Source organism: Rhinoraja longicauda, chromosome 4, assembly GCF_053455715.1.
Source record: "Rhinoraja longicauda isolate Sanriku21f chromosome 4, sRhiLon1.1, whole genome shotgun sequence".
Lineage (NCBI taxonomy): Eukaryota > Metazoa > Chordata > Chondrichthyes > Rajiformes > Arhynchobatidae > Rhinoraja > Rhinoraja longicauda.
Genome location: NC_135956.1, coordinates 69449799 through 69476603, shown reverse-complemented (window position 1 = coordinate 69476603; position 26805 = coordinate 69449799). Strand labels below are relative to the sequence as shown.

Below are 26805 nucleotides of genomic sequence, written 5' to 3'. Positions count from 1 at the left end.
GTTAAGCATTCCCGAGGGGGGTTTTGGCTGTTTGCTGGGGACAACTGTTTGCAGCTGCAGGAGGGGTCTCTGAGCAGGGGAATGGAGTGAGCTGTTTCTGCACAGCGCCCTGACAGAAAGGCCAGGAAAGGCCGTTTCAACACGAGCATTGAAAAGGGATACTTAGAACTGTTGAATAATGCACACCAAAGATAAATGCAGCCAAATCATGTCCACTTCTCCAATTCTCAGTCGCCCAATTAGGTTTAGTTCAGAGTTACAGCCGTGGAAACAGGCCCTTCGGCCCACCGAGTCCGCGACGACCAGCGATTCCCATACAGTTACACCATCCTACATACAAGGGACAATTTACAATTTTACCAAGTCAATTAACCTACAAACCTGTACATCTATGGAGTGTGGGAGGAAACCAGAGCACTGGAAACACACGCAGTATCCATGTATCTGTCCAAGGTGCTGTTATAGCACCTGCCTCAACTACCTCCTCTGGCAGCATGTTCCATATATCCACCACCCTCATAGTCGCCCCTCAGGTTCGTATTAAATCTTTCCCCACTCACCTTAAACCTGTGCCCCCTTGTTCTTGATTCCTTGGGGAACTGACTCTGTGCATTCACCCTAACAATTAGTATTATGGACGAGTTGGACTAAAGGGCCTGTTTCCGTGTTCTATGACTATATGCGCCAAACTCGGCCAGGTGGGATGAGCGTGGATGGGGCATCTTGGTCGGCATGAACGAGTTGGGCTGAAGGGCCTGTTTCCGTGCTTAATGACTCTAAGCCTCCCGCTCAATCTCGATATTTTAACGTGCTAACCCAGAAACAATAATCCATACATGCTTGAGTATGGAGCAATAATGAAAGAACTCAACAGGTCAGGGCCCAGCTGTTGAGGGACCTCATTTTGGATTGAGACCCTTCATCTAAACTGAGAGAGTGGAGGGACAATAGCCAATATAAAGGGTTAGGGCAAGAGTTAGCAAGTGACAGGTGATGCACCCCCAGTGAAGAGGGGTTTCGTTGAGATAAGCCCAAGGTAGGTAAAGGTTCTAAAACAAATTGGAGCGCTGTGATTAGAAATCATGATGAGAATTATACCTCAAACATCGGGAAAACCTAGACCCAATTAGCAACAGGACTCATAAGTGCTGGAGTAACTCGTAGGTCAGGCGGCATCTCTAGAGCAAGTGACGTTCGGGTCAGGAACCTTCTTCAGGCCTCTCAAATAGCAATATCTTTTCCCAATTCCTGCATTGATTGATTTTCTGAACATTTTAATGGTAATGTCTGCCGAATATGGTAATGAAGTTTGTGCTACATTAGTCCTGTCAGTGGGTGGGGAGGCTGATGTTTAAATCATCTACGGGGCTCTGTGCTAGAATGCTGTGGTGATTAGTTTGCTCAGTCTGTATTAGTTTTGCTTTTAAACACTGAACAATAGGGGTTACCAGCGTGATGTTGACATATGAGGAGTGCACTGGAGAAGCAGTGAACTCCAGGAGATGTTACAAATGAGATTCTGAGCTGGAAGCTCGGCAAATTTGTTCCAGCTCTTTGGAGATTACTTCTCCTTCTGAATCTCTTAAAATGATCAAAAGTAAAACGGGTGGCACGGTGGCGCAGCGGTAGAGTTGCTGCCTCACAATGCCAGAGACCTGGGTTTGATCCTGACCACGGGTGCTGTCTTTACGAAGTTTGTACGCTCTCCCCGAGACCTGCGTGGGTCTTTTTCGGATGCAAACTTCCACATTCCAAAGACGTGCAGGTTTGTAGGTTAATTGGCTTCTGTAAATTATCCCTAGTGTGTAGGATAGAACTAGTGTATGGGTGATTGCCGGTCGGCGTGAACTCGGTGGGCTGAAGGGCCTGTTTCCACATGGTATTTCTAAACTAGATTAAATGAAAGTTAAATACTTCTAATAATTTGGTTGTCGGTATGGACACTCCCCGACTTATACAATAGGCATTATCTCACACTTGCATAAACAATTCTGTACTCAGTCCTAGTGCAATCACGGCAGCTTGTAATTTCCATAGCACTCTACGATCACTCAAGTTTACATCGGTAAAAATTGTAAATTGTCCCTCGTGTGTAGGATGGTACTAGTGTGAACGGGTGACCGAAGGTCGGCGTGGACTCGGTGGGGCCAGGAGCATGTTTTTGCACTGTATCTAAACTAAACAAAATGTGAACATTGTGCTACTCTAGGGACAATGTACAATTTACAGAAGCCAAATAACCTACAAACATGTACATCTTTGGTTTGGGAGGAAACCGGAACACCCGGAGAAAACCGTACAAACTCCATACAGACAGCACTGGTAGCCGGGGTGGAATCCGGCTCTCTGGCGCTGTAGGTCAGCAACTCTACCGCCGTGCCACCCTATCCACAAGTTCTCTGAAGAACGGTTGTCCAACTCTCATATCTTCTCCCCAATTCCTCACCATCACCGTTTGTCCTGCAGGTGCAGTCATAGAGCTATACACTGTGGAAACAGGCCCTTCGGCCCAACTTCCCCATGCTGACCGATGCCCCATCTACACTTGTGCCACTTGCCTGCGTTTGGCACATATCCCTCTAAACCTGTCCTATCCACCACCTGTTCAAATGGTTTTTAACGTTGCGATAGTACCTACCTCAACTACCTCCTCTGGCAACTCGTTCCTCACACCACCATTTGTGTGATAAAGTTACCCCTCAGGTTCCTAATAAATCTTTCCCCTCCTCACCTTAAACCTATGTCCTCTGGTTCTTAATTCCCCTACTCTGGGCAAGAGACTCTGTGCGCCTACCCGATCTATTCCTCTCATGATTTTGTACACCTCTATAAGATCACCGCTCATTCTCCTGCACTCCAAGGAATAGAGTCCTAGACTGCTCAACCTCTCCCTACAGCTCTGGCCCTCGCGTCCTGGCAACATCCTCGTGAATCTTCTCTGCACCCTTTCCAGCTTGACAGCACTGATGACACTGCCTATCTGTTGTAATCTCTCTGCTCCACTTTTACCTCGATAATAAAGTCTTAGTTTCAAATGGCATCTGTTCCATTCTGATGGTCAAATTCATTCGGTAATCCCTGCTAACTTACTGCATTCCAACGTACCAGCAGGTTTCACTGGGTTATGCCTCTACCCATTGAGGTGAGCCTTTGTCTATTTTCACTCAGAAGGTGGTGGGTATGTGGAACAAGATTGCCAGAGTAGGTAGTCCAGGCAGGTTTGTTTTGTTTTGCCTCTTCCAGCTTTCTTCTCCACGCTCTACAATCAGTCTGAAGAAGGGTCCCAACCAGAAACATCAGCTATCCATGTTCTCCAGAGATGCTGCTTGATCTGCTGAGTTACTCCAGCACTTTGTGTACTTGAACTAGACTTGATTTATTTGTAAATTGTATTTATTTATGGTATATTTCGATAGGGTTATAACAACATTTAAAAGACATTTGGACAGATATGTGGTTCAGAAAGGTTGAGAGCGTGCAGCGTAGGTCTACTAGGTTAATTCCCGGAATGGCGGGACTATCATATGTTGATAGACTGGAGCGACTAGGCTTGTATACACTGGAATTTAGAAGGATGAGAGGAGATCTTATCGAAACGTATAAGATTATAAGGGGTTGGACACGTTAGAGGCAGGAAACATGTTCCCAATGTTGGGGAGGTCCAGAACAAGGGGCCACAGTTTAAGAATAAGGGGTAGGCCATTTTGAACTGAGATGAGGAAAAACTTTTTCAGTCAGAGAGTTGTGAATCTGTGGAATTCTCTGCCTCAGAAGGCAGTGGAGGCCAATTCTCTGAATGCATTCAAGAGAGAGCTGGATAGAGCTCTTAAGGATAGCGGAGTCAGGGGGTATGGGGAGAAGGCAGGAACGGGGTACTGATTGAGAATGATCAGCCATGATCACATTGAATGGCGGTGCTGGCTCAAAGGGCCGAATGGCCTCCTCCTGCACCTATTGTTTATTGTCTATAGAGGGACATGGGCCAAACACGGGCAGGTGGGATTAGTGTAGATGGGCATGTTGGTCAGTGTAGATGAGATAAGCCGAAGGGCCTGTTTCCATGCAGTTTGACTCAAAATGTCATTTATTCCTTCTCTCCAGACATGCTGCCTGACCCGCTGACTTACTCCAGCACTTTGTGTACTTGAGCTTGCCTTGATTGTATTTATGTACAGTATATCTGACCTGTTTGGGTAGCTTGCAAAACAAAGCTTTTCATTGTACCTCGATACACGCGACAATAGATAATTTAAACCTAACTTAGCATCTGTGGAGGGAATGGACAAATTATGTTTCGGGTTGGAACCCTTCTTCAGAAGGAGGTAGCTGAGGCAGGTGCAGTCTGAAGAAGGGTCTCGACCCGAAACATCACCTATTCCTTTTCTCCAGAGATGCTGCCTGGCCCGCTGAGTTACTCCAGCTTTTTGTGTCTATCTTAAGCATTTAAAAGACACTTGGACAGGTACATGGATAGGAAAGGTTTAGAAGGATATGGGCCAAACACAGGCAGGTGGGCCTTCATAACAAGAGGAGCTGAGTATAGGAGCAAAGAGGTCCTTCTGCAGTTGTACAGGGCCCTAGTGAGACCGCACCTGGAGTACTGTGTGCAGTTTTGGTTTCCAAATTTGAGGTAGGATATTCTTGCTATTGAGGGCGTGCAGCTTAGGTTTACTAAATGGCAGCTTAGGTCCCGAAATGGCAGGACTGTCATATGTTGAAAGACTGGAGCGACTAGGCTTGTATACACTGGAATTTAGAAGGATGAGAGGGGATCTTATCGAAACGTATAAGATTATTAAGGGGTTGGACACGTTAGAGGCAGGAAACATGTTCCCAATGTTGAGGGAGTCCAGAACAAGGGGCCACAGTTTAAGAATAAGGGGTAGGCCATTTAGAATTGAGATGAGGAAAAACTTTTTCAGTCAGAGTTGTGAATCTGTGGAATTCTCTGCCTCAGAAGGCAGTGGAGGCCAATTCTCTGATTGCATTCAAGAGAGAGCTAGATAGAGCTCTTAAGGATAGCGGAGCCAGGGGGTATGGGGAGAAGGCAGGAACGGGGTACTGATTGAGAATGATCAGCCATGATCACATTGAATGGCGGTGCTGGCTCGAAGGGCCGAATGGCCTCCTCCTGCACCTATTCTCTATTGACGAGCTTAGATGGGACAATTATATGTGGTATTTCTGATATGTTTGGATAGCATGCAAAACAAAGCTGTCCTCTGTACTTTGGTACACGTGACAGTAATAAACCTAAACCTGACCACTTTGGTTACTAAACTGCGACCTTGTTCCGTTCCTTTTACGTTTTTTCCTTTAAAAACTTTTTCTAAACTCCAAGGTACTTGTGAGGGGGAAACTCCAAAGTGAAATTTATATCAACCAAAGGCTGCAGGAGAAATAATCTCCCACTCTTGCCTGCAGTGAAATGGTGAATATTGAATGAGACCTCGTTCTAATATGAAAAATAACTCCTCGGGAAATATTTCAAGGTTTTGATCAGCCTTTGCTTGAAGAGGCGTGAATTTAATATTAATAAAGCAAAAGGAAGTGTGATGACAGTCTAAAACAGGGGAGCTGCACATTTTTAATCATTGATAATAAGTAGGGCACAATTATAAATTTCTCTCGAGTTACACTGGGAGTGAACATCCTAGTGTGTGAACAGAGAGGACACAGCTTATAGAAGTTGGGAGGTCATGTTGCAGTTATAAAAGACGTTGGTGAGGCTGCATTTAGAGTATCGTGTTCAGTTCTGGGCACCATATTATAGGAACACGCGTAGGGTCTCTTGCCCAGAGTAGGGAATCATGAACCAGAGGACATGGGTTTAATTTGAAGGGGGAAAGGTTTAATAGGAATCTGAGGAGTAACTTTTTCGCATAAAGGGTAATGGGTATATGGAACGAGCTGCCAGAGGAGGCCGTTGAGGCAGGTTCTCTGTCTACGTTTAAGAAACATATGGGCGGGTACATGGATAGGACAAGTTGAGAGGGATATGGGCCAAACACAGGCATGTGGGACTAGTGTCGATGGAACATGTTGGTTGGTGTGGGCATGTTGGGCCAAAGGGCCTGTTTCCTGTATGACTATGACAGCACCCTGCAGCCACCAAATCACAAGGAACTGCAGATGCTGCCTCAGCAAGGCCAGCAGCATAATCACGGACCAGTCTCACCCCGGCCGCTCCCTCTTCTCCCCTCTCCCATCAGGCAAGAGGTACAGAAGTGTAAAAACGCACACCTCCAGATTCAGGGACAGTTTCTTCCCAGCTGTTATCAGGCAACTAAACCATCCTATCACCAACTAGAGAGCAGTCCTGACCTCCCATCTACCTCATTGGAGACCCTCAGACTATCATTAATCGGACTTTACTGGACTTTATCTCGCACTGAACATTATTCCCTTTATTATGTATCTGTACACTGTGGACGGCTCGATGTTAATCAAATATAATCTTTCGACTGACGATAGCTACAACGTTTTCCACCGTACCTCGGTAGACGTGACAAAAACTAAACTAAACTACAATATGCTACATGTTTCAGTCTGAAGAAAGGGTCGTGACCCGAAACGTTGACTGTCCAATTCCCTCCACAGATGCTGCCTGATCCACTTCTGCAGCACATTGTACTCTGCACAGGATTCCAGCACCTGCAGTTCTTTGCCAAATACTTGATTGATGAGGGTGTCAAAGGTTATGGGGAGAAGGCAGAAGAATGGGGTTGAGAGGGAAAGATAGAAAGAGAGACATGATTGAATGGCGGAGTAGACTTGATATATCTCACTTGAGATCACACAATCGGTCTACAGGGAACCACCCAGCTTGAGGTCATCTGTTGTCGGCCCTGATTTGTCCTGGTCTTTTCTCGCATCCAATTTTCTCCCCTACTTTTAAGTCTGAAGAAGGGTTCCAACATGAAATGTAAGAAAATAACTGTAGATGCTGGTACAAATCGAAGGTATTTATTTCACAAAATGCTGGAGTAACTCAGCAGGTCAGGCAGCATCTCAGGACAGAAGGAATGGGTGACGTTTCGGGTCGAGACCCTTCTTCAGACTGATGTCGTCACCCATGAAATGTCACCCATCCTTTCTCTCCAGAGATGCTGCCTGACCCGCTGAGTTACTCCAGCATTTTGTGTCTATCTTTAACATCAAAGCTAAGTTTGATAGATATCTTAGTTTAGTTTAGTTTATCATTACGTGTACTGAGGTACAGTGAAAAGCTTTTTTGTTGAGTGCTAACCAGTCAGCGGAAAGACTATTCATAATTACAATCCGGCCGTCCACAGTGTACTGGTATATCATAAAGGGAATAACATTACATATGCTTTGTCAAGCTTATTTATAGTTGCAGAATCAAGGAAGCTACCACATCCATGATCCATGTGAATTATGGAACTGGTTCAAGGAGTTTAATGGTCCTATTTCTTACCCCATACTCCTTTGCTGCGATTTATCAACCGGTCTCCACAGGATTTGTGCAGGAAACTGGTTGAGATAAGCTGATTAAAGCAAGCCTTTAAATAGTTTATTTGACCTATATTACAGCCTCCTGTGTGATCCACCTGTTTTAACAACGGCAGTTGAATTAAACGATGTTTTTCCCTTAATTCAGGGGCAGAGTCATCCAGCACTCTAGTTTAGTTTAGTTTATTATTGTCACGTGTACCGACTACTACCGAGGTACAGTGAAAAGCTTTTTGTTGCGTGCTAACCAGTCAGTGGAGAGATTATATATGATTACAATCGAGCCGTCCACAATGTATAGATACAGGATAATGGGCAAGATAAAGTCCAGTAAAGTCTGATTAAAGATGGTCCGAGGGACTTCAATGAGGTAGATGGTTGCTTAACACCGCTCTCTAGTTGGTGAGAGGACGGTTCAGTTACCTAATAACAGCTGTGAAGAAACTGTCCCTGAATCTGGAGTGTGCAGATTCAGGACAGATTTGGCCCAACTTGTTCATGCCAGCCAAACTAGTCCCATATCCCTTCAGATAAGAGTCATAGACTCATTGAGTCATGCAGTACGGAAATAAGCCCTTCAGCCCAACTCGTCGATGCCCCATCCAAGCTAACCACTAAACGTTCCCATGTTTGGTCCATATTACCTCTAAACCTTTTCTGCCTCCACTAGGGACAACTATGCCTCGGGTTAACCTGCCTTATCTGGCAGCTCTTTCCATATACCCACCACCCTCTGTGTGGAAAAGGTTGCCCCTCAGGTCCTTTATAAATCTTTCTCCACTCGCCTAAACTAAAGCCCCGAGTTTAGAATCGCCTACCCTAGGGAAATGACTGTGGATATTCACCTTTTAAATGCCCCTTTTATAAACCTCTAAGGTCATCCCTCAACCTCCTACGCTCCAAGAAAAAAGGACCCAGCCCCACGCACGCTCTCCACCAATAGTCTTACAAGCTCACAGTATCTTCCGGGTGTATTCCCAAGGAAGGTTGTTGAAATGGGTTTGCCAATTCTACCAGTTGATTAAACTTCGTGGAACTGTGGAACCCACAGTGGCACAGCGGTAGAGCTGCTGTCTCCCAGCTCCAGAGACCCAGGTTCGATCCTGACCACGGAGGATGTATGGACTTTGTACGTTCTCCCTGTGACCACACGGGTTTCTCTGATTTCCTCCCACATCCCAAAGAGGTGCAGATTTGTTGGTTAATTGGCTTCTGTAAATTGCCCCTAGTTTGTAGGGAGTTGATGAGAAAGTGAGACAACATAGAAATCGTGTGAACGGGTGATCGATGGTTCGGCGTGGACTCGGTGGGCCGAAGGGCCTGTTTCCGTGCTGTATCTCTAAAACTCTAAACTAAACTAAACTAAAAGGAAGAACATTTAGTGCAAGATAAAGTCCAGTAAAGTACGATTGAAGATAGTTTGAGGCTCTGCAAAGAGGTAGATAGTAGCTCAGGACCACAATAACTAATTAGAAATAATGGAACTTTACTGGACTTTACCATGCACTGAACGTTATTCCTTCGATCCTGTGAGTGTACACTGTGGACGGCTTGACAGTAATCATGGATAGACTTTCCGATTACTGGATAGCATGCAGCAAGAAGCTTTTCACTGTACCTCGGAACACATGAAAATAAACTAAACTGAAGCCAGGTGAGCTTTTGGGTTTGGACCCTTCTTCAGACTGATTGTAGTTGGGGGTGGGAGAAGGCTGGAAGAGAGGTGGTGTGCGACAAAGCCTGGCAGAAGACAGAACGCAAAGATCAGGAACCTTACACAAAACTCCTGACCCTTTTCATCTTTTCCTGTTCCTTTTTCTTCAGAGATGCTGAGTTGCTCCAGAACTTTGTGTCTTCTTTTGGGGGGAAAGCAGCATCTGCAGTTGCTTGTGTCTACATGTCGAGCCCATCAGCTTGGCCTTGCCTCACTCTGACCTTTGCCTTACAGGATTGTCGGCGTAATATGTCCCGGCCGATGCTGACTCGCTCTCCCGTGTCCCCGCTGGGAAACCAAGGCATCCCAATGCCAGCACAGCTGACCAAGTCTAACGCTCCCGTGCACATCGATGTGGGAGGCCACATGTACACCAGCAGTCTGGCCACTTTAACTAAGTTTTCCGATTCAAGGTAAACGGACTGCAGTGTTTGGGGCGGAGGGAGGTGGGAGCGAGGAGAAAGGGCAGAGTCATACAGCACAGACACAGCCCCTTTGGCCCAACCTGGCCACGCGAGCAAGATGCCCCATCTACGCTTGTCCCATCTGCCCCGGTTTGGCCCAGATCCCACAAGTCATAGTCAAACAGCCCTTCGGCCCAATATGCCCATGCCTACCAAGATGCCCCATCTACGCTTGTCCCACCTGCCCGGGTTTGGCCCAGATCCCACAAGTCATAGTCAAACAGCATAGAAACAGGCCCTTCGGCCCAATATGCCCATGCCTACCAAGATGCCCCATCTTCGCTTGTCCCATCTGCCCCGGTTTGGCCCAGATCCCACAAGTCATAGTCAAACAGCCCTTCGGCCCAATATGCCCATGCCTACCAAGATGCCCCATCTACGCTTGTCCCACCTGCCCGGGTTTGGCCCAGATCCCACAAGTCATTGTCAAACAGCCCTTCGGCCCAATATGCCTATGCCTACCAAGATGCCCCATCTACACTAGTCCCGCAAACCCACATATCTCTCTAAACCAATCCTGTCCAAAACCCTTTCAAATGTTGTTATAATACCAGCCTCAACTACCTCCTGTGGCAGCTCGTTCCATTTACCCACCACCCACTGAGTGAAAAATTTGCCCCTCGGGTTCTTATTAAATCTTTCTCCTCTTACCTTAAACCTTTGTCCACTGGTTAATGATTCCCTTATTCTGAGTAAAAGTATGCATTGACCCAATCTATTCCCTCATAGAGTCATACAGCATGGAAACAGGTTTTTCAGCCCAACTTGCCCATGCCAACCAAGATGCCCCATCTATGCTAGTTCCACCTGCCCATTTGGCCCATATCCCTCTAAACCTATCCTCTCTGTGAACTTGTCTAGATGCCTTTCAAATGTTATTATGATACCTGCCTCAGCTACCTCCTTTGGCTGCTCATTCCATATACTCACCACCCTCTGTGTGAAAAGGTTGCCGCTCAGGTTCCTATGTACAGCTTGGGCCTCCTCAGGTGATGGTGTTCCCTGCTCTCCATCCCCTTGTCCTCCTTGATCCAAGGTTGTGGGCTTGGGAGGTGCTGTTGGAGTACACAACAACAGCAGTAGGCCACTCGGCCCCTCCAACTTGCCCCGTCTTTCAATACCATCAAGGCTGGCCTTAGAGCAACAGAGTGGTGCAGCGGTAGAGTTGTTTCCTTACAGTGCCAGAGACCCGGGTTCGATCCTGACCACCGATTCTCTGTGCAGAGGTTGCACGTTCTCAATGTGACTGGGTGGGTTTTCTCCGGGTGCTCCGGTTTCCTCCCACATTCCAAAGACGTGCAAGTTTGTAGGTTAATTGGCTTCTATAAAAATTGCCCCTAGTTTGTAGGATAGATCTAGGGGTGATTGCTGGTCAGCGTGGATTCGGTGGGCCAAAGGACGCATTTCTGCGTTGTATCTCGTAACTAAACTAAGCTAATCCCTCTTCAATGTCAGTCCCCCATCAGCCCCAACTCCCCGACCTTTCAAATGTTTATCTGTCTCCACCTTAAATACAACTAATGATCCCACGCTGCACGGGGTGGCACAGTGGCACAGCGGGTAGAGCCGCTGCCTCACAGCACAAGAGAACCGGGTTCAATCCTGACCTTGAGTGCTGTCTGTGTGTGGAATTTGCACGTTCTCCCTGTGATTGTGTGGGTTTCCTCCAGGTGCTCCAGTTTCCTCCCACATCCCAAAGACTTGCCAGTTGGCCAGTTAATTGGCCCTCTGTAAATTTTCCGTAGTGTGTAAGGACTGTTTGAGAAAGTGGGATAACATAGAACTAGTCTAAATGGGTAGAAGACAACGTGCTGCAGTAACTCAGCGGGCCAGGCAGCATCTCTGAAGGACATGGATAGGCGACGTTTCCGGTCGGGACCATTCTCTAGAGTTTGTGTTCAATGTAAGATTTGAGCATCTGCAGTTCCTTGTGTCTGGTGTGAATGAGTGATCAATGGTTGGTGTGGATGGTGGGCTGAAGGGTCTGTTTCCATGCTGTATCTCTACAATAGACCAAGCTGCTGACCTCTAGCACTCTGTGCTTGACTCTTGGACCATAAAGACATAGGAGCAGAATTAGGCCATTCAGCCCATCGTGTCCACTCCGCCATTCATATCATATCATATCATATCATATATCTACAGCCGGAAACAGGCCTTTTCGGCCCTCCAAGTCCGTGCCGCCCAGTGATCCCCGTACATTAACACTATCCTACACCCACTAGGGACAATTTTTACATTTACCCAGCCAATTAACCTACATACCTGTACGTCTTTGGAGTGTGGGAGGAAACCGAAGATCTCGGAGAAAACCCACGCAGGTCACGGGGAGAACGTACAAACTCCTTACAGTGCAGCACCCGTAGTCAGGATCGAACCTGTGTCTCCGGCGCTGCATTCGCTGTAAAGCAGCAACTCTACCGCTGCGCTGATCCATTTTTCCCCCTCAACCCCATTCTCCTGCCTTCTACCTCCAAGCTTTGATGCCCTTACTTAACACGGACCTATCAATCTTAAAAAAAAAAACAATGTCTTGGCCACCACAGCCGGCTGTGGCAATGAATTCCACAGATTCACCACCCTCTGGCTAAAAAACTTCCTCCTCATCTCCATTCTAAAGGTACACAAAGTGCTGAAGAACATGGATAGGTGACTTTTCAGGTCAAAACCCTTCTTCAGACGAACAATCAGTCTGAAGAAGGGTCTTAACCCAAAACGTCACCTATCCATGTTCTCCAGTGATGCTGCCTGACCCACTGAGTTACTCCAGCACTTTGTGTCTTTTTGTATATGAACCAGCATCAGTAGTTCCTTGTTTCTCCTCAGTAAGTCCTTGTATTCTGTGCCCTCGGGTTTGAGACTCTCCCACTTCGTGTGGCTCGATTGATCTTTGTAAGCACATACCTCTCAGTGTCATTGCATAGATTTAAGGTGAGGGAGGAAAGATTTAATGGGAACCTGAGGGGTAAATTTTTCACACAAAGGGTGGTGGGTGTTTGGAACAGTGGCAGGCAGATGATAAAACTGTTCGGTGAAATTTTGTAATTTTGTCGGTGCTGGAAACGAGGGGACTCTTGTGTACTGCCTAGGTAATGATTTTATTGGGTTGCATGCACAGCAAAGCATTTCATTGTACCTAGGTTTAGTTTCGTTTAGAGATACAGCATGGAAACAGGCCCTCCGGACCACTGAGTCCGTGCCGACCAGCGATCCCCGCACACTGCACACTACCCTACACACACTGGGGACAATTTACAATTTTGCTAAGCCAATTAACCAACAAAGCCAAACTCTTTGGAGTGCGGGAGGAAACGGGAGATCCCAGAGAAAACCCACGCAGGTCACGGGGAGAACGTGCAAACTCCGTACTGACAGCACCCGTGGTCAGGATGGAACCTGGGTCTCTGGCGCTGTAAGGCAGCAATTCTACCTTCGTGCCACTAGGCACACGGGACAATAAAGTACCATTGAATTGAATTGACTCTGTCCAACGTGTTTCCTGTTGGTTGTTGTTCCAGGATTGGCCGGCTCTTCGATGGCACGGAGCCCATTGTCCTCGACAGCCTCAAACAGCACTACTTCATCGACAGGGACGGTCAAATGTTCCGCTACATTCTGAATTTTCTCCGGATGTCCAAACTTCTTATTCCTGACGACTTCAAAGTAAGTCGGCACGTTGATAAATCCACGCTTGAAGCACAAATTAAAGTGTGCGTTGGCATCGGAATATTTTCCCAACCCATGGAATTAAATTACCAGCGAGTGAATTTGGATTGTTGTGTAAACCAAGCGAAAACAAGACCGTAAGACAGATCAGCATTAGGCCATTCGGCCCATCGAGTCTCCTCCTCCATCCCATCATGGTGGATCTATCTTTCCCTCTCAAGCCCATTCTCCTGCCTTCTCCCCCTAACCCCTAACACCCGTACTAATCAAGAATCTGTCAATCTGTGCATTACAAATACCCAACCACTTGGCCTCCATTGCTGTCTGTGGCACTGAATTCCACAGATTCACCACTCTCAGTCCAAAGAAGGAACCACTCTTAGTAAAGTTAAAAAGAGTCGGGAATGCACTAGCCAAAGTTGAGGGGGAAGCGGATAAAACGTCACCCATGAGTTACTACAACATTTTGTGTCTATATTTGGTGTAAACCAGCATCTGCAGTTCCTTCCTACACACACTATCAACGTCCGTGCAAAGAAAATATTGCCCTGACTGCTTTGACTCTGACTGGGTGTCTCTGTAACTCTGTGTGACTGTGACTGTGTGACTGTATCTCGACAACTGTAGGACTAGGTAACTCTGTGGCTCTATGACCATGTGACTGTATCTCTACAACTGTAGGACTAGGTAACTCTGTGGCTCTGTGACTGTATCTCTACAACTGTAGGACGAGGTGACTGTGACTCTGTGACTGTATCTCTACAACTGTAGGACGAGGTGACTGTGACTCTGTGACTGTGTGACTGTATCTCTACAGCTGTAGGACTAGGTGACTGTGGCTCTGTGACTGTATCTCTACAACTGTTGGATGAGGTGACTCTGTGACTGTATCTCTACAACTGTAGGACGAGGTGACTGTGGCTCTGTGACCGTTTGACTGTATCGCTACAGCTGTAGGACTAGGTGACTGTGGCTCTGTGACTGCATCTCTACAACTGTAGGACTAGGTGACTGTGGCTCTATGACTGTGTGACTGTATAACACTGTGACTCTAGGACTACAGCCTGCTGTACGAGGAGGCTCGCTACTTCCAGCTGCAGCCCCTGCTGGCCGAGCTGGAACATTGGAAGCAGGAACGGGAACTGAGCTCCTTCTCGCGCCCGTGCAAGTGTCTGGTGGTGCGTGTGGCTCCGGACCTGGGCGAGCGCATCACCCTCAGCGGAGACAAGGCCCTGATCGAGGAGGTCTTCCCCGAGATCGGAGACGTCATGTGCAACTCCATCAACGCCGGCTGGAACCACGACTCCACACACGTCATCCGCTTCCCCCTCAACGGCTACTGCCACCTCAACTCCGTGCAGGTGGGTCGCCGTGGGGGGGGGGGGGCAGGGGGCACAGGGTCAGGGGCCATCACCCCTCCTCTGCCTGTCGCCCCTCCCCACACATTGCTCCCCTCACCCATCACCACCCCACCGGTCACCCCCCACCCTGCCCATTGCTCCCATCACCCCTCCCCCATCACCATCACCCCTCCCCCATCACCATCACCCCTCCCCCCATCACCCTCACCCCTCCCCCATCACCATCACCACCCCCCATCACCCCTCCCCATCACCCCTCCCACCATCACCACCCCCCATCACCATCACCACCCCATCACCCATCACCATCACCACCCCCCATCACCATCACCACCCCCATCACCCCTCCCCCATCACCATCACCACCCCCCATCACCATCACCACCTCCCATCACCACCCCCCATCACCATCACCACCCCCATCACCATCACCACCCCCCATCACCATCACCACCCCCATCACCACCACCATCACCATCACCACCCCCCATCACCATCACCACCCCCCATCATCATCACCACCCCCCATCACCATCACCACCCCCCATCACCATCCCCCTTCACCATCACCACCCCCCATCACCCCTCCCCCCATCACCAACCCCCATCACCCCACCTGCCCATTGCCTCCCATCACCCCTCTCCCCATCACCCCTCCCCCATCACCACCCCCACCCCCCATCACCCCACCTGCCCATTGCCTCCATACTCAGCAATTCCATCTGGTTCACATGTTCCGCTCGACAGAAACCCACGGTCCCCAAATACCCTGCGATCGCCCGTCCACACACGTCCCTGATGGAATGACCCTTCCTTTTACACCATTAGCTTTGGCTGCACTAGCTCCCACGTGGGTTTTCTCCGGGTGCTCTGGTTTCCTCCCACATTCCAAAGACATGCAGGTTTATAAGTTAATTGGCTTCTATAAATTGTCCCTAGTGTGTGGGATAGAACCAGTGCACGGGGATCATTGGTCAGCGGGGACCCCGGTGGGAGTTTCCACACTCTGATCTCTAAACTACATTTCCCTAGCTGGGTGACCAGAACTGCACACGGTGCTCCAAGTGTCATCTCACCAGCGACTTGTACAGCTGCATCATAATGTCCCAACTTCTGTACTCAATATTGATTGAATCATAAGATCATAATCATAACTGATAGGAGCAGAATCAGGCCATTTGGCCCATGAAGTCGACTCCGCCATTCAATCATGGCTGATGTATCTTTCCCTCCTAACCCCATTCCCTTGCCTTCTGCCCATAATCTCTGACACCCATGATTGATTGATTGATTGATTGATTGATGAGTGGGTGGGTGGGGGGATGGATGGATGGATGGATGGGTGGGTGGATGGGAGGAGGGTGGATGTATGAATGAGTGGGTGGATGGGTGGGTGGATGGATGAATGTGGCTGGGTGGGTGAATGGGTGGGTGGATGGGTGGGTGGGTGGATGGATGAATGAGTGGGTGGATGGATGAATGGCTGGATGGGTGGGTGGATGGGTGGGTGGGTGGATGGATGGATGGATGGATGGGTGGGTGGTTGGATGGATGGATGGGTGGGTGGATGGATGAATGAGTGGGTGGATGGATGGATGAATGTGGGTGGATGGGTGAATGTGTGGGTGGATGGATGGATGGGTGGGTGGATGGGTGGATTGATACTTTATTGCCACACATACCTATGAACCTAGGCACAGTGAAATTCTTTGTTCACATCTAAAGATAAGCACAATCATAGATAAGTACAATAGTGCAATGATTGTGGTGTAATAGTGGACTTCACCGAGACAGTACACAAGGGGACGCCATATTTCTGGCACCAACAAACTTTCAGCGTCCGTAAGAGTATAGAGCTTTATGTCATGACCGCACCGATCCTCCCCTCCACCTGCAGCCACCTTGAAAACGTCCCTTTGCATCCCATTTTTTTTCCAGTTGTCTGTGTTTGAACATTGACGGTCGGAGATCATATAGCAGTTATATAAGACTTTGGTTGGCCATAGTTAGAATATGGTGTTCAGTTCTGGGCACCATATTATAGGAAAGATGTTGTCAAGCTGGAAAGGGTGCAGAGAAGATTTACAAGGATGTTGCCCGGGCTAGAGGGTGTGAGCTACAGGGAGAGGTTAAGTAGGCTGGGACTCTGTTCCTTGGAGCACAGGAGGATGAGGGGTGATCTTATTGAGGTGTATGAAATCATGAGGGGAACAGATAGAGTGAATGTACAGAATCTTTTACCCAGGGTTGGGGAATCAAGAACTAGAGAGCTTAGGGTTAAGGTGAGGTGGGAGAGATTTAATAGGAACCTGAGGGCCAATCTTTTCTACACAAAGGGTAGTGGGTGTATAGAACGAGCTGCCGGAAGAGGTGGTTGAGGCAGATGCTGTTACATAGAAACATAGAAAATAGGTGCAGGAGTAGGCCATTCGGCCCTTCGAGCCTGCACCGCCATTCAATATGATCATGGCTGATCATCCAGCTCAGTAACCTGTACCTGCCTTCTCTCCATACCCCCTGATCCCTTTAGCCACAGGGACCACATCTAACTCCCTCTTAAATATAGCCCATGAACTGGCCTCAACTACCTTCTGTGGCAGAGAATTCCACAGACTCACCACTCTCTGTGTGAAGAAATGTTTTCTCATCTCGGTCCTAAAAGACTTCCCCCTTATCCTTAAGCTGTGACTCCTAGTTGTGGACTTCCCCAACATCGGGAACAATCTTCCCGCATCTAACCTCTCCAACCTCTTAAGAATTTTATATGTTTCTATAAGATCCCCCCTCAGTCTTCTAAATTCCAGCGAGTATAAGCCTAGTCTATCCAGTCTTTCTTCATATGAAAGTCCCGCCATCCCAGGGATCAATCTGGTGAACCTTCTCTGTACTCCCTCTAAGGCTAGAATGTCTTTCCTCAGATTAGGAGACCAAAACTGTACACAGTACTCCAGGTGCGGTCTCACCAAGGCCCTGTACAACTGCAGCAGAACCCTGCTCCTATACTCAAATCCTCTTGCTATGAATGCTAACATACCATTCGCTTTCTTCACTGCCTGCTGCACCTGCACGCTTGCTTTCAATGACTGGGGCACCATGACACCCAGGTCACGTTGCATCTCCCCTTTTCCTAATTGGCCACTATTCAGGTAATACTCTGCTTTCCTGTTCTTGCCGCCAAAGTGGATAACCTCACATTTATCCACATTATATTGCATCTGCCATGCATTTGCCCACTCGCCTAATCTATCCAAGTCACTCTGCAGCCTCCTAGCATCCTCCTCGCAGCTAACACTGCCACCCAGCTTCGTGTCATCCGCCAACTTAGAGATGTTGCATTCAATTCCCTCGTCCAAATCATTAATATATATTGTAAATAACTGGGGTCCCAACACTGAGCCTTGCGGTACCCCACTAGTCACCGCCTGCCATTCCAAAAAGCACCCGTTTATTCCTACTCTTTGCTTCCTGTCCGCCAACCAATTCTCTATCCACCTCAACAGTGAACCCTCAATACCGTGTGCTTTAAGTTTGTACACCAATCTCCTATGTGGGACCTTGTCGAAGGCCTTCTGAAAGTCCAGATATAACACATCGACTGGTTCTCCCTTATCCACTCTACTAGTTACATCCTCGAAAAATTCTATAAGATTCGTCAGACATGATTTGCCTTTCATAAATCCATGCTGACTTAGTCCGATGATTTCACCACTTTCCAAATTATCACTAATGCATCCACTATTTCTGGGGCTACTTCCTTAAGCACTCTGGGATGCAGCCTATCTGGCCCTGGGGATTTATCGGCCTTTAATCCATTTAATTTACCTAACACCACTTCCCGACTAACCTGGATTACCCTCAGTTCCTCCATCTCATTAGACCCCCGGTTCCCTGCTATTTCCGGCAGATTGTTAATGTCTTCCTTAGTGAAGACAGAACCAAAGTAGTTGTTCAATTGGTCTGCCATCCTTGTTCCCGATGATCAATTCACCTGTTTCCGACTGCAAGGGACCTACATTTGTCTTAACTAGTCTTTTTCTCTTCACATATCTATAAAAGCTTTTGCAGTCAGTTTTTATGTTCCCTGCCAGTTTTCTTTCATAATCTATTTTCCCTTTCCTAATTAAGCCCTTTGTCCTCCTCTGCTGGACTCTGAATTTCTCCCAGTCCTCTGGTATGCCACTTTTTCTGGCTAATTTATATGCTTCAACTTTTGTTTTAATACTATCCTTGATTTCCCTTATTAGCCACGGATGCACTACCTTTCCTGGTTTGTTCTTTTGCCAAACTGAGATGAACAATTGTTGTGGTTCATCCATGCAATCTTTAAATGCCTTCCATTACATGTCCACCGTCAACCCTTTAAGTATCAATTGCCAGTCTATCTTGGACAATTCACGTCTCATACCCTCAAAGTTACCTTTCTTTAAGTTCAGAACACTTGTTTCTGAATTGACTTTGTCACTCTCCATCCTAATGAAGAACTCCACATATTATGGTCACTCTTGCCCAAGGGGCCTCGCACAACAAGACTGCTAACTAACCCTTCCTCATTACTCAATACCCAGTCTAGAATGGCTTGCTCTCTCGTTGGTTCCTCGACATGTTGGTTTAGAAAACCATCTCGCAAACATTCCAAGAAATCCTCTTCCTCAGCACCCCTGCCAATTTGGTTCACCCAATCTATATGTAGATTGAAGTCACCCATTATAACTGCTGCACCTTTAGTGCACGCATTTCTAATTTCCTGTTTGATGCCATCCCCAACCTCACTACTGCTGTTAGGTGGCCTGTACACAACTCCCACTAGCGTTTTCTGCCCCTTAGTGTTTCGCAGCTCTACCCATATCGATTCCACATCCTCCGAGCTAATATCCTTCCTTTCCACTGCGTTAATCTCCTCTCTAACCACCTCCTTTTCCTTTCTGTCTATCCCGCCTGAATATAGAATATCCCTAGATGTTGAGCTCCCAGCCTTGGTCACCCTGGAGCCATGTCTCCGTAATCCCAACTATATCATAATCATTAATAACTATCTCCACATTTAATTCATCCACCTTATTGCGTATACTCCTTGCATTGAGACACAAAGCCTTCAGGCTTGTTTTTACAACTCTCTTGCCCCTTATATAATTATGTTGCAAAGTGGTCCTTTTTGATTTTTGCCCTGGATTTGTCTGCCTGCCACTTTTACTTTTCACCTTGTTACCTATTGTTTCTACCCTCATTTTATACCCCTCTGTCTCTCTGCTCTTGTTCCCATCCCCCTTCCACATTAGTTTAAATCCTCCCTGACAGCGCTAGCAAACACTCCCCCAAGGACATTGGTTCCATTCCAGCTCAGGTGCAGACCGTCCTGCTTGTAACGGTCCCACCTCCCCCAGAACTGGTTCCAATTTCCCAGAAATTCGAATCCCTCCCCCTTGCACCATTTTTCAAGCCACGTATTCATCTGAAATATCCTCCTATTTCTACTCTGACTAGCACGTGGCACTGGTAGTAATCCAGAGATTATTACCTTTGAGGTCCTACTTTTTAGTTTATCTCCTAGCTCCCTAAATTCACCTTGTCGGACCTCATCACGTTTTTTACCTATATCGTTGGTGCCAATGTGCACCACGACAACTGGCTGTTCACCCTCCCCCTCCAGAATGTTCTGCAGCCGCTCAGAGACATCCCTGAACCTTGCACCAAGGAGGCAACATACCATCCTGGAGTCTCGTTTGCGGCCGCAGAAACGCCTATCTGTTCCCCTTACAATTGAATCCCCTATCACTATAGCCCTTCCACTCTTTTTCCTCCCCTCCTGTGCTGCAGAGCCACCCACGGTGCCATGAACTTGGCTGCTGTTGCCTTTCCCTGATGAGCCATCTCCCCCAACAGTATCCAAAAATGGCATATCTGTTTAGGAGGGAGATGACCGCAGGGGACTCCTGCACTACCTGCCTACTGCTACGCTGGCTAGTGGCCACCCGTTCCCTTTCTGTCCGCTTAACCTTTACCTGTGGTGTGGCCAAACTCACTAAACGTGCTATTCACGACTTTCTCAACATCGTGGATGCTCCAGAATGAATCCAACCGCAGCTCCAGCCGTTCAATGCGGTCTGCCAGGAGCTGCAGCTGGACACACTTCCTGCACATGTAGTCATCAGGGACGCCGTCAGTATCCCTGATCTCCCACATGCTACAGGATGAGCACTCCACGGGGCCGATCTCAGCTGACATGGCTTACCCTTTATATTAAATCAATCCCTTAAATTAAATCAAATTAAATCAGCACACTCCGTATTTAAAAATCGTAATCCTTTTAAGCTGTACCTTTAACTAAAAAACCCAGAACCCTTAACTCAAAGTGCTATCAGAAAGCAGAAATACTAACCTGGGGTTACTCACCAATCAGCTGCTCCCTCCCGCTTACTCACCAATCAGCTGCTCCCTCCAGTCCGCGTCACTTTTTCAAGTGTGACTCGCTAATGGAGCGTTGCAGAGAGTGGTCGCTCCCACCTCTCCAACGGCTCCTGGGCCTCTGTGAAACAAAAGCCTCGCGCTCGGTTTTAAACTCACCGCACGGACGCTGTACAAATCGCTCCCACCTCTCCAACGGCTCCTGGTACATGGATAGGACTGGTTTAGAGGGATATGGGCCAAATGCAGGTAGGTGGTACTAGTGTAGATGGGACATGGTGGTCGGTGTGGGCGGGTTGGGCCGCTGTGTGACTCCCTGAATCTTTGCTTGATCTGTTTTTTCTTTTCTCTCGGCAGGTACTCGAGCGGTTACAACTGAAGGGCTTCGAAATAGTGGGATCGAGCGGTGGTGGTGTTGACTCTTCCCAATTTAGTGAATACGTACTGAGGCGGGAAATCAGGAGACTATCTCGCATCCCGCCAGTCATCCGGATAAAACAGGAACCATTGGACTGAACTGACACATCCATGAATTGAGAGAGAGAGCGGGAGAAAAAAAATCTTTAAAAAAATAAATAAATTTAAAAAACATATTTCCTGCGCATTTGGTTAAAGGTGTTGAATGTCGAACATAAATCCTCACCTCTCGTAGACTGAATTGGCTTTGGAGCTTGAGGGACACCTGTAAACAACTTATCAATCTGTCCGTGGTAGACTTTCCAAATCCAAATCCGGAAATCATTGCGTCTTCATTGGTGAGGCTATATTTTAGTTATTGTGTTCAGTTTTGGTCACCATGTGGCTGGAAGGATTTCAGAGAAGATTTACGAGGATGTTGCCAAGTCTCGAGGGCTTAAGCTATAGGGAGAGGTTGAGCAGGCTAGGACTTTATTCCTTGGAGCGCAAGAGGATGAGGGGTGATTTTATAGAGGTGTACAAAATTATGAGAGGAATAAATTGGGTAGACGCACTAAGTTTCTTGCCCAGAGTAGGGGAATCGAGAACCCGAGGACATAGGTTTATGGAGAAGGGGAAACAATTTAATAGGAATCTGAAGGGTAACTTTTTCACAAAAAGGGTGGTGGGTGTATAGTGAAAAGCTTTCATGTTGCATGCTATCCAGTCAGTGGAAAGACTATACGTGATTACAATCAGTGTACACATACAGGATAAAGGGTACAACATTTAGTACAAGATTGTCCAGTAATGTCCAATTAAAGATATTCAAAGGTCTCCAATGAGGTAGATGGGAGCTCAGGACCGCTCTGTAGTTGGTGGTAGGATGGTTCAGTTGCCTGATAACAGCTGGGAAGAAACTGTCCCTGAATCTGGAGGTGTGCGTTTTCACACTTCTGTACCTCTTGCCTGATGGGAGAGGGGGGGAAAGAGGGAGAGTTTGGGGTGAGACCGGTCCTTGATTATGCTGGTGGCCTTGCCGTGGCAGGGTGAAGTGTAGATGCAGTCAATGGAAGGGAGGTTGGTTTGTGATGGTTTTAGTCCCCTGCTATAGGAAGGATGCAGTTACGGTGGAAAGAGTGCAGAGAAGATTTACGAGGATGTTGCCTGGTCTTGAGGGCCTGAGCTACAAGGAGAGATTGTCAGGCGAGGACTTTATTCCTTGGAGTAAGGAATAACTCCAAGGAATAAAGGCTAAGGGTTGATCCTCTGAAGGTGTACAACATTATGAGAGGAACAGATAGGGTGAATGTACAGAGTCTTTTAGGGGAACCAAGAACGAGAGAGCTCCGATTTAAGGTGAGGGGGGAAAGATTTAATAGGAACCTGAGGGTCAACTTTTTCACACAGGGTGTTGGGTGTATGGAACGAGCTGATGGAGGAGGTGGTTGAGGCAAGTACTGTAAAAAATGTCAAAAACATTTCACTAGGTACATGGATAGGACAGGTTTAGAGGGATATGGGCCACACACAAGCAGTTGGGACTAGTGTAGATGGGACATGTTGGTCAGTGTGGGCAAGTTGGGCCAAAGGACTTGTTTCCACGCTGTATGACTTTTAAGACTAATATTTTAAAAACATCTGGACAGGTACATGGATAGGAAAGGTTTAGAGGAATATGGGGCCAAACGCAGGTAAGTGGGACGAGTGTAGATGGGGCATCTTGGACGCATTGGGCCGAAGGGCACGTTTCTGTGCTGTATGATTCTACGACTCGAAAGAAATTAATGAATTCTCCAAACCTTTTTTAAATATATTTTGGGCTTAAACCCTGCACAAATTAGCAACACGAGACTGTTTAAATGCTTGACTTCATCCAAAGGTAGACTCTTGATATCGGGAGGCTTGTTTTTGCAGCTGTTTTGGTAATGCTTGACTGATTTCTGCTGAAAGGGAAAATCGGATGGGGGGGAAGTCGCCTTTCAAAATATCACTGACCTCATCCAGTTTCAGAGTTATCCGCTCAAGGCTGGTTGTTGCATTTTGTCCGTACGCAGAGCATAGAACAGTGCAGCACAGCAACAAGGCCTTTGGCCATAATGTCCGTGCCAAATATGATGTCGACTAACTCTTATCTGCCGCTATCGTATCTGCCTCCACCCTCTTTGTTCCCTCTGACAAACTTTACTCAGACTTTACTAGCCTTTATCTTGCGCTGAATGTTATTCCCTTTATCCTGTATCTGTACACTGTAGATGGCTCAATTGTAATCATGTATTGTTTTTCCACTGACTGGATAGCACGCAACAAAATTTTTTTTAACTGTACCTCGGTACAAACGAAAATAAGTTTAACTATACTAAAGTAAGTTCAGAAGTCATAGGAGCAGTATTAGGCCATTCAGCCAATCAAGTCTACTCTGCCACTAATTAATTAAATGGGACTAGTGTAGTTGTGACATGTTGTTCGGTGTGGACAAGTTGGGCCGATGGACCTCTTTCCACACTAAAGATCACATTACATCTCCTTTAAACTTTGCCCCTCTCATCCTAAAGCTCTGCCCCCTGGTATTTGACAAATTCATCCTGGGGAAATAAGTTCTGTGTCTACCCTGTCAATGCTTCTCGTAATTGTATATAGTTCTATCAGGTTTCCCCACAACCTCCAGCGTTCTAGTGAAAACAAACCGAGTCTGTCCATCCTCTCCTTCGAGCTAATACCCCCTAATCCAGGCATCATTCTGGTAAACCTCTTCTGCACCCTCTCCAAAGCCTCCACAGAACTGCACTCAGTACTCCAAATGTAGCCCAACCAAAGTACTAGAAAGCTGCATCATGACTTCCTGCCTCTTATGCCAATAGACAATAGGTGCAGGAGTAGGCCATTCGGCCCTTCGAGCCAGCACCGCCATTCAATGTGATCATGGCTGTGATCATTCTCAATCAGTACCCCGTTCCTGCCTTCTCCCCATACCCCCTGACTCCGCTATCCTTAAGAGCTCTATCGAGCTCTCTCTTGAATGCATTCAGAGAATTGGCCTCCACTGCCTTCTGAGGCAGAGAATTCCACAGATTCACAACTCTCTGACTGAAAAAGTTTTTCCTCATCTCCGTTCTAAATAGACAATAGACAATAGGTGCAGGAGTAGGCCATTCAGCCCTTCGAGCCAGCACCGCCATTCAATGCGATCATGGCTGATCAATCTCAATCAGTACCCCGTTCCTGCCTTCTCCCCATACCCCCTTACTCCGCTATTCTTAAGAGCCCTATCCAGCTCTCTCTTGAAAGCATCCAACGAACTGGCCTCCACTGCCTTCTGAGGCAGAGAATTCCACACCTTCACCACTCTCTGACTGAAAAAGTTCTTCCTCATCTCCGTTCTAAATGGCCTACCCCTTATTCTTAAACTGTGGCCCCTTGTTCTGGACTCCCCCAACATTGGGAACATGTTTCCTGCCTCTAATGTGTCCAATCCCCTAATTATCTTATATGTTTCAATAAGATCCCCCCTCATCCTTCTAAATTCCAGTGTATACAAGCCCAATCGCTCCAGCCTTTCAACATACGACAGTCCCGCCATTCCGGGAATTAACCTAGTGAACCTACGCTGCACGCCCTCCATAGCAAGAATATCCTTCCTCAAATTTGGAGACCAAAACTGCACACAGTACTCCAGGTGCAGTCTCACCAGGGCCCGGTACAACTGTAGAAGGACCTCTTTGCTCCTATACTCAACTCCTCTTGTTATGAAGGCCAACATTCCATTGGCTTTCTTCACTGCCTGCTGTACCTGCATGCTTCCTTTCATCGACTGATGCACTAGGACACCCATATCTCGTTGAACTCCCCCTCCTCCTAACTTGACACCATTCAGATAATAATCTGCCTTTCTATTCTTACTTCCAAAGTGAATAACCTCACACTTATCTACATTAAACTGCATCTGCCATGTATCCGCCCACTCACACAACCTGTCCAAGTCACCCTGCAGCCTTATTGCATCTTCCTCACAATTCACACTACCCCCCAGCTTAGTATCATCTGCAAATTTGCTAATGGTACTTTTAATCCCTTCGTCTAAGTCATTAATGTATATCGTAAATAGCTGGGGTCCCAGCACCGAATCTTGCGGTACCCCACTGGCCACTGCCTGCCATTCCGAAAGGGACCCATTTATCCCCACTCTTTGCTTTCTGTCTGTCAACCAATTTTCTATCCATGTCAGTACCCTACCCCCAATACCATGTGCCCTAATTTTGCCCACTAATCTCCTATGTGGGACCTTGTCGAAGACTTTCTGAAAGTCGAGGTACACCACATCCACTGACTCTCCCCTGTCAATTTTCCTAGTTACATCCTCAAAAAATTCCAGTAGATTTGTCAAGCATGATTTCCCCTTCGTAAATCCATGCTGACTCGGAATGATCCTGTTACTGCTATCCAAATGCTCAGCAATTTCGTCTTTTATAATTGACTCCAGCATCTTCCCCACCACTGATGTCAGACTAACTGGTCTATAATTACCCGTTTTCTCTCTCCCTCCTTTCTTAAAAAGTGGGATAACATTTGCTATCCTCCAATCCACAGGAACTGATCCTGAATCTATAGAACATTGAAAAATGATCTCCAATGCTTCCACTATTTCTAGAGCCACCTCCTTAAGTACCCTGGGATGCAGACCATCAGGCCCTGGGGATTTATCAGCCTTCAGTCCCATCAGTCTACCCAAAACCATTTCCTGCCTAATGTGGATTTCCTTCAGTTCCTCCATCACCCTAGGTTCTCCGGCCCCTAGAACATTTGGGAGATTGTGTGTATCTTCCTCAGTGAAGACAGATCCAAAGTAACGATTTAACTCGTCTGCCATTTCTTTGTTCCCCATAATAAATTCCCCTGCTTCTGTCTTCAAGGGACCCACATTTGCCTTGACTATTTTTTTCCTCTTCACGTACCTAAAAAAACTTTTGCTATCCTCCTTTATATTATTGGCTAGTTTACCCTCGTACCTCATCTTTTCTCCCCGTATTGCCTTTTTAGTTAACTTTTGTTGCTCTTTAAATGGCCTACCCCTTATTCTTAAACTGTGGCCCCTGGTTCTGGACTCCCCCAACATTTGGAACATGTTTCCTGCCTCTAACGTGTCCAACCCCTTAATAATCTTATACGATTCGATAAGATCCCCTCTCATCCGTCTAAATTCCAGTGTATACAAACCTAGTCGCTCCAGTCTTTCAACATATGACAATCCCGCCATTCCGGGAATTAACCTAGTAAACCTACGCTGCACGCCCTCAACAGATAAAGGCAAGCATTCCATATGCCTTGAACT

At 47.2% G+C, this 26805-nt stretch overlaps 1 protein-coding gene across 10 annotated transcripts in view; it reads left to right on the top strand.

The window, feature by feature from the left end:
- The window catches only part of kctd1 (potassium channel tetramerization domain containing 1), a 77382-nt gene extending 55755 nt beyond the window's left edge, over positions 1–21627 (top strand). For all 10 annotated transcript variants that reach the window (XM_078398019.1, XM_078398017.1, XM_078398010.1 and 7 more), the window contains 4 exons: positions 9422–9600; positions 13170–13314; positions 14373–14678; positions 21438–21627. In XM_078398019.1, the coding sequence (XP_078254145.1) occupies positions 9437–9600; positions 13170–13314; positions 14373–14678; positions 21438–21596 (774 nt within the window). In that variant the 5' untranslated portion in view covers positions 9422–9436 and the 3' untranslated portion in view covers positions 21597–21627. The remainder of the gene's footprint in view (positions 1–9421; positions 9601–13169; positions 13315–14372; positions 14679–21437) is intronic.
- Positions 21628–26805: the final 5178 nt, after the last annotated feature.